The sequence below is a fragment of the Trichechus manatus genome, unplaced genomic scaffold (genome assembly GCF_000243295.1).
Source record: "Trichechus manatus latirostris isolate Lorelei unplaced genomic scaffold, TriManLat1.0 scaffold00215, whole genome shotgun sequence".
In the NCBI taxonomy this organism is placed as follows: Eukaryota; Metazoa; Chordata; class Mammalia; order Sirenia; family Trichechidae; genus Trichechus; species Trichechus manatus.
Genome location: NW_004444151.1, coordinates 312,208 through 323,472, shown reverse-complemented (window position 1 = coordinate 323,472; position 11,265 = coordinate 312,208). Strand labels below are relative to the sequence as shown.

The following is an 11,265-nucleotide window of genomic DNA, read 5'->3' as shown; positions in this document are numbered from 1 at the left end:
AATGTTTGACATATTGAGTTATAATGAAATACTTTTTAAAACTTCAATTAGGTTCTATGCTAGCTATTAGGCCCCAGTAGCTAACATTATATATCTTTTATCTAAATTAAATTTCTTCCCCAAATTTTAATGAAATTAATTTGTATTATTTTTTTCCTGACATACGCATGCACCCAATTTAATGGTCATACCTATCTATGATAGGTATGTTTTTATATTCTGCCATGCAGACAGGTGGATAATTTGCCCACAATAAGTAAGTAGTATGGTAAGATTTGAAAGAAAGAAAAGAATCTAACTCCAAAGTCTCTTTTCTATTGTAATGGCATTGGTTGCAGTGCAATTGAATCATTAAGAACAATAAATCCTAAAGAAACAAAGTGAAGTGCTTGCCTCCATTTACTACAGTTTGATATATGAACACAAAGCTGTGAGTTTGGAATCTCAGAATAGCCATCTTTGCATTGTTTTACATGACTTACAAAAAATTAGAAGGCTAATTTGGGACTCCTCTTTTTACTAAATACTTAAATGTATAACCAAACTATGTTTCTTTGTATATGTCTAAAGTGGTTTCTCAATAAATGACTCTATCAGTAAGTATTCACATGCCTACTGTCTTACTTATCTAGTGCTGCTATAACAGAAATACCACAAGTGGATGACTTTAACAAAGAGAAATTTATTTCCTCACAATAAAGTAGGCTAAAAGTCCCAATTTAGGGCATCAATTCCAGGGGAAGGCTTTCTCTGTCGGCTCTGGAGGGAGGTCTTTGTCATCAGTCTTCCCTTGGTATGGGAGCATCTCAGCGCAGGAACCTCAGGTCCAAAGGACACGCTCTGCTCCTGACACTGCTTTCTTGGTGATCTGAGGTTCCCATGTCTCTCTGCTTGCTTCTTTCTTTTCTATCTCAAAAGAAATTTGCTTAAGACACTACCTAATCTTGTACACCTCATCAATATAGCTGCCGCTAATCCATCTTATTACTTCAGAGTGATAGCATTTACAACACATAGGGAAATCACATCACATGATAAAATGGTAGACAATTATACAGTACTGGGAATCATGACCTAGCCAAGTTGACAGACATTTTTGGGGGACACAATTCAATCCATGACACCTATTGTGTTCCAGTTATTGGACTATATTTTGTAGGAGATAAGTTGGAATTGACTCAATGGCAATTAACAACAACAACAAAGAATCAGAAGAAATTATAACTGTTATATAGAGGTTTATATTATGGATGCAAGAACAAAAATAACATATATTTAAGAGAAATACATATAAGTAAGTATTAAGTTATGTTATGTTGTTCATTCATTAAGTGTTACTGCAGGCTGGTGAAAGGAAGATATCCACTATAATGAATGTAAAGTTCTAGTTAAGAGTAAGTTCTAGAATGAAGAAAGCGTTGGATAAGTCATACTGCGAAAAGTCAATATGCATAGGTTTTAAAAATTTAGAAGACATGAAAATTTCAGGTATTTTTTAAAGAGCTATATATATCATCTTTATCAAAGCATGGAAGAGTAAGTTTGTCTTAATGAATTGAGAAAAATAGGCTGGCAAGACCTCCTGGGAGCCAGTACTAATGTGTGCTGTAAGATAAGGTTGTGCATAATTTTGTGCAAGTAAAATGTTTGTAGATTGGTCACTTTCTAAAACTACTAATAAATTGTGCTATAAAATAGCCCAACGTCTCAGACCATCCATCTACCACTCATCATCTCATAATTAGAACAGATTTTGTTTCCCTTTAGTAATCCAAAATGAATAATGGATTAATGATTTTAGATGTCTTTCTTGCTTACAGCCAGAAGTGACTTCTATCAACCAAAGTATAGATTTGAGAGATGCGACAAAGTGAAAGGAATATGTAAAACATTTTGTGATGATGTTGAGTATGATTATGGATACTGCATTAAATGGAGAAATCAGTGCTGCATATAAACCCTGGAAAATAGAAGTACTCTGAGCATCAAAATCTGAAATAACGATGCATCTTAATGACACAAGAATAGGTTAAAAAAAAAAAAGTTTAGTGGAAATCTGCATTTTTAAATCCTGAAAACCACCTTTTTTCATAAATAAAAATATTTCTCAGTCTTCTTGCCTATTTATTAACTGCTCACCTTTTTATTTATGATGGATGAACATATTAATCCAGGAGAACATAATCAAATTATGCTTACAGTCTCATTATTGCCACTCTGCCACCCACACCTTTATAATATTTATCTGATTTACACTTCTTCCTCAATGAATATCTGTATGTACCTTATATCCAGCTTTACTATGAGGATCATAGTTATGTTGATAGACCCTTGTTTCCACATCATAATCTCTCTATATAACCTCCAATGTTTCTTCAAAAGAAAATGTGTATTTCTTCCCTTTTAAATGTGAGGCTCTCCAATGTTGACTTGCCCAGACCTTTTTTTTTTTTTTTTTTTTTTTGGTATGAATATAATCATCACAGTGCTTGACATGACACAAGTTTAATAGTGTTTTCTCTGTAGGGCAATTAAATATTTTTCATGATGTAGCAAAGGGATAAAGAACAATGTCTTAAAGAGAACTCCTTCAGCAGTGCAATCCTTTATTCGAATTAAATCCCACAAGGAAGCTCAGTAATAGCTCTTCATGTCCCAGCAGTGTAGGAGGACTGGTATCTGGCCAGCTTAATCCCCTACCCTAAAAGAATGTGTTATATGAGGAAATTTTTAATTTTGAGGGGAGGGGAGGAGAGGAACACTTGGAATCCCACAAGCTATGGAGAATCTTGTGTAGGGAAGCTCAGATAGCTGATGAATGAACCAAACCAACTCCTCAGAACTTCTGTCTCCGAGGTTTACCGGGAAATCTAACAGGGTTAGCTTTGTCCATGAGGGCAATGTTAGAGAAGTTTTTAGGAGTGCTTTCAGTTCTCAGAAACAGCTCCACCTACCACATAGCTGATATCGATATGGACAACTTGGGCAACGTCATGGTGAACCTATGTGCTTTCTGTGTGTCCCCTGGACATCCTGGGGACCATATTATCTGCCCTAGAGTTGCTCACTGAGGAAGAGTGGCTTTTGAGTTTCTACAAGTTGTGCTACTATGGCAGCCAGAGATGGGGAGATAAATTCAGTTTGAAATGAGATTATTGTTAGCGTGACAAACACTTACTCGCTTAAAATTGTTTTGGCTATTCTACCTGAGATATATAAGTTGTTTACGTAGATACCAATAGGTAGTATGATTCTATTTAATCAAGGCAAACAATGAATTTCTGAGCTGATTTGTCTAGAGAAAAATCACTTTCTTTTTTTTGGAAATGCGATCATCTTTCTCTGGCCCCTAGCACTTTAAACATAACATTATTTAACCAAGCATAGAAGTTTTCTTACTCTTAATAAGCCCCAGAAGGCAAGGATTCTCTGTTACCTCATTTCACAACACTTGACATGAGAAGAACTGTCTTTTAATTCTTTTCCACTAAGAATTCTCTACATCAAAGATTCTTCTTCTCTCATTATTTTTTTTTTAATTTATTCTGCTCTTCTTTAAGATCTGAATTCTACCAGGTTAACATAGACATTTTTGCAGGGATATTTATACTGCTGAACTGAAGAAGGAGTCACTTATTTCTTGATGAATGATAATACTCTAGGTATTAAAGAATCGCTACATTAATCCCATCACTTTCATCGAGCGACAATTACTAAATTCTGATCTTGCTGGCAAGGAGCCCTGGTGATGCAGTGGTTAGCACTTGGCTGCTAATAGAAAGGTCAGCAGTTCGAACCCACCAGCTGCTAAGATGGAGAACGGTGTGGCAGTCTGCTTTCATAAAGATTATAGCCTTGGAAACTCTACAGAGTACTTCTACCCTGTCCTATAGGGCAGCTATGAGTCAGAATTGACTCAACGGCAACAGGGGAATCTTGCTGGTGGCACTAACAATTAAGAGTTGGACAACTAGTGAAGAGCTTGGCGGTTTGAACCCACTCATAAACACATCAGAAGACAGGCCTTGTGATCAGCTTCCAAAAGTTCACAGCCTTGAAAACCCTACGGAGCAGTTCTAGTCTACATATATGGGGTCGTCATGAGTCGGAATTGACTTGATGGCAATTAACGACAACAACAATCTTGCTGGACAATGTATCATAGGGTGATAGCTTAAAGTTAGAGAAATATCTGTTTACTTCTTCCTTCTCTTTATCCTTATTGTCAGTGGACTAATTTCCATTAACAGGAATACTATCTTAGTATTATCTTTTGGGTACTACAGGAAGATCACGTCCATTTATGACCTTACTTTGAATATCACTTGTCACTACTCATTCCACTATAAGTGAAACTAACTCTGAAAATTGAATGTAATATAAGAGCTATTTTTAGTGAGATTTTTTTCCCTGCTAAGTAATATGTCTTCATATCGGTTATGTTATTAGATAAGCTTCTTCTGAATTAATGTTTTAAGTAATGTTTAACTGAACACAAATAAAAGTATTTAAGCAATGTTTTATATGAATTTGCTTGCTAGTAGCCCTGGTAATTCATACTCTCTGATGTGCCCCGATACACCATCAGTTCCTTGAAAAATCTCTGGCACTCAGTAGGTACTAAATAAATAACTGTTGGCTGAATGTTGCCCAGACATGTATTGATTTTCCTCCTATCAGTTGATCCTGAATTCTCTTTTTTTTTCTTTACCAGCAAGAACACATAAGTGATTCAAGTTCCTCACATTTGATTAAGCCCCACTTATTTATTTTTTAGTTTTAAATAGGTTAAAGATTTTTTATAAACAGTAATAATCTTTAGGCAAACTGTTTCATCAGTTTGGGTCTCACCTTCTTCACCTGCAACATGGGAGGATTGGATTAGATTATCTATGCATTCTCATATATTTAACTATCTTTAACTCTGTAATTTCTTTTTATGTTGCTATAGAGCCAAGGTCAGCAGACTGTAGCCTGTGGCCCAAATCCTGCACTCTGTTTCTGCATGGCTCTAAGTTAAGAATGATATTTACAGATGAACATTTGTAATAGGAAACAATAACTTGGAACCCCAATTCAGCAAAATATACCCCCAAAATTCCATTCTTCTAATTGGTAGATCATTTAAAATAAATAAATAAATAATCACACTCTTTATTATATATTGAATTTTGTCAATTAAAGTTGTGTGGGATTTTTTTTCCTCTCCTCTTATTTAAATACTTGCATACTATTCTAGATTTTGCCTCTTTGTTCACAAAGCTTGACATATTTGCCTTCTATGGAAAAAAACTACTGATCTCTGTGTAGAAAGAATCAACAAAGTTCCCAAGAGCAAAGTGTGCACCATGAAGAAGCAGCCTTAGATTACCTGAGAATTTATGAGAAACAAAAATTCTTGGGGCCCACTCCAGACTTACAGAATCAGAAACTGGCAGTGGAGCCCAGCAGTTTCTGTTTAACCTGCCCTCCAGATTACGATGGAAACAAAGCTTGCTAACCATTGCCTAGAAATACTAACCAATACCTAGAAATGAAATTTCAAAGCAAAATCACAGTATTTTAATGTTTTAGAGATCCCTTGACATTACTGATGAAACAGACTCAAATAAGAGAAGAAAGATGCAGAGTGCCATGTTTATTTCTTTGGAAATGGGATGGGTAATAAAAGAACAATATGAAAGGACATGTCCCTTCATAGAAACTCCTGAAAATTAGAGTTTAGTTCTTAAAATCATCAAATCAGAAATAATGAAATGCATCATTTTTTCATTTTGATGGTCAAACTACCATTTCCTATGGAAACACATAATTCACTGTTCAGGAGATTTTCAATTTAGAATGTTCCTTTCCTTTTCTTATTAAAAACACTGAGAATTAGAGAGAAATAGAAAACTGTCCTCAATTTTAAGAGTTCTCACTCTAGTAAGGGTTACAAACAAAAATCCAGTAATTACAATATAACACAGTGGGTAACCAATTAGTTTCGATCTGTAGACAGAACTTTCTGGATCTAGATCTAAATTCATTCTGTAATATTGAAAATTATGACAAATTATAGTATAAGATTTCAACCAAAAAGATTTAACACTTATTATCTTTATCCCTGTATGAATTTTTTTGTTCCTATTCTCTTTTACAACTTCCTAAACCTCTAGGCAATTTTTATTTTATTGATTATATAGGATTAAATCATCAATTCTTTTTTGAAAGTTGGAAGATCATTCCTCAATTAAATAATGAATCAGTACTTTGGCATCAATCAATGCTGTATATAATTTTGTATCTATTCTTTAGTGCTAGAAATGTATCTATGAATCTTAATTTTACATATATTCAGTTCAGGAATAAAAAAGAAAGAATAAGAAACTGAAGATTCTCTTTCCTCTAAGTGTAAAACAATGTTTAAAATATCACATATCATTCACCACATAAATTTTTGCTCGGTTTTGGTTTAATTGATGAAATTCAAATCTTATTGGGGGTTTCTTTTCTGTTAAAGAGGTAAGGTTCTTTTGACTAAAATTTACTTGAATCCAGTGACTTCAGTCATTTTTCATAGTGCTTTCATTTCTTAGATGTATTTATCATGCATATCTCCATTTAATTGAGAGAAAAGTGGTATAGAGAAAAAGAAATCTAGTAGAGAGCTGAACTTTCAAGCTAGAATTGTTCTTTATCTTTCACACATCACTCTAACAATCAATGATTTCTCTTTTGACTTTGTCTCTATTCTCTTTCTCTTTTCCTATAAATAAATTATGTAAAACATGAAGGAATTCAAGGGAAATCTGTAATGTGATGCAAAGGCAGGTAAATCTTTGCATATATGAAAAAGCATATGAGTATTGTTTTTGTTTTTTTAATTACTAGAATCTATTACCTCATGTAAAATGAGGGCAATGATTCCTTTCTACTCAAGGCAAGATAAATTCATTTTGCTGTTATTTTCATAACAATCTCTCCAGTTCCATTCCCATGTTACACTTATGCTTTGGGGAATTTCTCCCATCATTTTAGTAACATGACTAAATCAGGAGTGGACATTTTCTTATAATTTTTTCTTTCTGACCATAACATTAAAAGTTGGACCCTTGACCACTGTGGCCCAATCAGTCTGTAAACAGAAAAGTTTCAAACTGGAGACACTCATGTCAGATGTAAGAATGATGGGGCCAACATGCATTCCCACGAAGCAAAATGTCAGGGTGTAAAACGTTTGTTCATCGGAAGAATGTGTCAAGAGGTAAACAACTTGTTCCCAGGAAAAATGTGTTCATGAGTGCAATCATGTATAACCAAACTGTCTGGCACCACTCACCTAGGTGGTAACTCACTCCCTCCTAGCCAGGTGGCCTACCTTTACATTTCAAAAGACTTCAAGCTGAAGCTGATCTTATCTATAATCAATAATTAACCCCCTACCTTTCCTTTGTTCTCTATGTGCGTAAAGCCCTCCCTTTGTATTATATAGAGCCCTTTCTTTGTCTCTTACTTAGCGCTGCCCAGCTTGAGCTGTATCATTCCTCAATAAAACTCCTTTTCTGTCACTCTTAACAGAGTGTGAGATTTTCTTCTTTGACAAGTCTTTCCCTGGGATTGTTAACACTTTCCTTTCTACTCACACAGACATTAGGAAGTTGTTTTGGTGCTTTTAGCCACCAAATAACCCTCCTCACTCCCTATGTCTGTGATCAGTTAGAAGTGAACAAATATGAAGCCAATATGCAGGAAAACAGATATGAGAATTAGTGGGACAGAATACTGCTGGGAATGGTTGCATCACAGTTATTACTAATGTTTATACTCATCTTTCCTTTTTTGTTTTGTTTTGTTTGATTTAGTTTGGTTTGGTATGCGATCCATTAAATTCTACATTCTTGCTTAAACTACATTAAGTGTCTGTTATTTTCAAATAAAACCTATAACTCAGAGATTCTATATGAGTGGTGCTAGAAGATTGTGTGAGGGATATAGCAATTGAAAGAACTTTGGAGATATTATTGATATTTTAATCAGATTAACTTAGAAATCTCTTTTAACTTCTCTGAACTTTAGTTTTCTCATCTCTAAAATAGGAAGCAGAAACAAAATATTTTTATTTGGAGATGTAAATTATTTTAACTAATATTTATATTTTTTATATAAATATAAATATAATATATATAAATATGTATTTTATATTTGTATTTTAAAAATAATTTCCAAGGGAAAAAATCTAAGATCTTACTTCTAGATTATCTTGTCCAGGTATTTAGGACCAATTTAAGAAGAGCAGCAATGCAGAGCAGAAGATAAATCAAATGTTCTAAAAGATGTAGCATGGGACAAAACATTTGTTGCCAGAAATATTAAGTGAATTCTCATTGTCATAAAAACATGTAGGGTGATAGAAAGCACATACTTCTTCCCCTTCCCCAGCACACACACATACAGTTGTACATATACAAAAATGTCCAGGTTCTGGGGATAATGTAGCAAATGTGAATTTTTGAAAATATTGTAAAAAACAAAACATCTCTTTTTATTCCTGGTAGCTGTTATCGGTCTTGAAAACTCCTCTCCATTTTCATCTCTGCTCTTCCCTTTACTTGTTATCTTTTCTTTAATAGTTCTCTGGAGAGGCTTATGGTGATCAAAAGCTGCTTCACTGCTTTTCACTGCAGACAATAACACATAGGCCTAAGATAATATTTTAGGAATGCTTTCCCATTAGATGCCAAGCTGGAACAATTGACATTGAAGTCCTGCAGGTTGATGCCACAGAGTTTTACAAAACCAACTAATAATTTCCACAGTTTCACAATGATTCTTTCTGAACTTCTGTTTTACCACATAGTCTATTTTTTCAGTGCCATAAAATGGATCATATTCAGGAATTCACTGTCAGTCTGAGCCTAAATTATTTAATACAAGATGCCAGTTTCATAACTATAATAAGAAATAATATTCTTGGGCATATTAATCATCTGTGTCGGTCTGACAAGTGTATATTTTCCCTGTAGGCAAATTACTTGGAAAGTTATAAGAAATTTTCTTGATGAACATAGAATAAGAACATTTGGAATTGGAGGAGAGGTTGAATGCTAAACAGCATCAAAATGAAGGCTTGATGTGTTCATATACAAAATAAGTTTACAGATAACAGGTAGACTCTACATTCACATCAACCTACGTATTTTCTTAGGAAGATGTTTTTTCCAGAAAAGTTATTTGATAGGCATAATCAGTTTTTGTCTCAGGTGACTTGGCTTCTTTTACACTTTCACCTCCAAGCATACACATTTGGATCAGTACTATTTTGTTTTAGATGTGTTGCTATAAGAGACACACTAGGCAAATTGTTTGGAACATAGGCCTTGATTGCACGATGCCTGGAGTCATATAGTCTGAGGGCTCATACAGTCTTATTCTTACTAGTTGTATAACCTTGAGCAAGTTACTCAACTCCATTAAGTTTTGATTTCCTTATACATAAAATGGAGATTGTTGTTAATTGCAGTCGAGTTGGCTCCGACTTATGACAAACTTATGTGTAACAGAACAAAACATTGTCTGGTCCTGTGCTATCTTCATGATTGTTGGTATGTTTGAGTCTGTTGTTGCAGCTATTATGCGACTCTTTCTCACTGAGGGCTTCTCTCATTTTCTCTGTCTGCTTTACCAACATTATATTCTTTTCTAGTGATTAATCCTGCTGATGATGTGTCCAAAGTAAGTGAGCCAAACTCTTGCCATCCTCATTTCTAATGAGCATTCTAGTTGTACTTCTTCTAAGACTGATTTGTTCATTTTTGGCAGTCCATGCATGGTGTTTTCAATACTCTTTACTAACACAACAATTTGAATCCATCAATTCTTGAGATAGCAATACCTAATTACCCAATAGCACAATGCCTGGCACGTAACAATCCCTCAATAAACGTAAAACTGCAATGGTTATGTTCAATCAGATTTTAATAATCTATTTCTCATTTGAAATAATTTTTGTTTCTTTAATATAACTACATATATTTGATTTGATTTGATTTATAATATGTGATTTGTATATTTTATATTTCAAGGGATATAGCAATCAGTGTTGAATATACCTGCTGAAAATCTAGGTCTAATTAAGTTTGTGATAATATTGTGTGGATACATGTGCACTGTGGATATGAGAGAGCCAGTTGTGAGACAGAGGATAATGAGATAGGTGGATCTTCCGAATAGAGCATTCAGGTAAAGAAAGCCAACTGAGGTGAGTCAGAAGTCTGTCATTCAAGCTGTCTTTTCCCAAGTTCAGCTGTTGCTGGATTTCCTTCAAGCTTCTTTTTAGTCTTAAAATATTTTCTTCTTATTTATTGATCTATATTGAATAGTACACTCTTTATTGTAAAGAAGAATTTTGATCAAATGGAGAAAAAAATGGATTGCTTATTTTTCTATATATGTGTCTGTATTGGCACATTTAATTGCATTTAATTTCCACCGACAGTAATAAGATCAACCGACAGCATGTGTCATATACTCAAGAACAGAAAGACATGAATTCAAAGGCCAAATCATATAATCTTTCAAAATCTGGTTGCAAAATATGGCGATGACGATTTAGTTTAAAAAAAAAGTCAGACTCAGGAAAGAATATTGATTATTATTACTTTGGGTGCTGGATTACGTATTAGGTGATAAGAAAGCTCCAAATGTAGGCCCCCTTCCTTCTCTCTTTCAGGACTGTTTCACATATATGTACTACTTTATAATTACCCCCCCCACACACACACACACATACACACCCACAGACACACACTCATGCTTGAGATTTCATTTCACTGGGCAAAATCACACTTCAAAAAACCCTAGCGATTTCTGGTTCTGGTAATGTGACAGAGAGAGAGAATTCTAAACCCTAATTACTATGAGTATTTAGATGCTTTGGAAAAAGTGTAATTTTAAAATTGTTTTAGATAGTTGTGATCATGAGAAAGAGGTAGCGCCACAGACAAAGGAAAGAATAAAAAATCAGAGTGGTAAGTGCAAGATGTGAGGTGGTCCAATGTGGGGTAGAAAAAGTAAAACCAAACCCAGCAAAGGTCTTCAGTATTTAAATCTAGGCGGTTAGATATATAGTCATAGCTCCATGCAAGTAAAGGGATTAGGCAAAATCACTGGTTAGGATTGAGAGTGACATGAGAAAACCATAACTGTCACACTTGTTGCTGTTGTTAGGTGCCATTGAGTCGATTTTGACTCCTAGGGACCCCATGTGACAGAATAGAACTGTCT

General features: G+C 34.4%; 1 protein-coding gene across 1 annotated transcript in view; it reads left to right on the top strand.

Moving 5' to 3' along the window:
- LOC111822826 (beta-defensin 110-like) overlaps positions 1 to 1,957 on the top strand; it is a 9,170-nt gene extending 7,213 nt beyond the window's left edge. The window contains exon 3 of the mRNA XM_023742672.1: positions 1,804 to 1,957. Coding sequence (XP_023598440.1) covers positions 1,804 to 1,957 — 154 coding nt within the window. The remainder of the gene's footprint in view (positions 1 to 1,803) is intronic.
- The last annotated feature ends 9,308 nt before the right edge of the window (positions 1,958 to 11,265 follow it).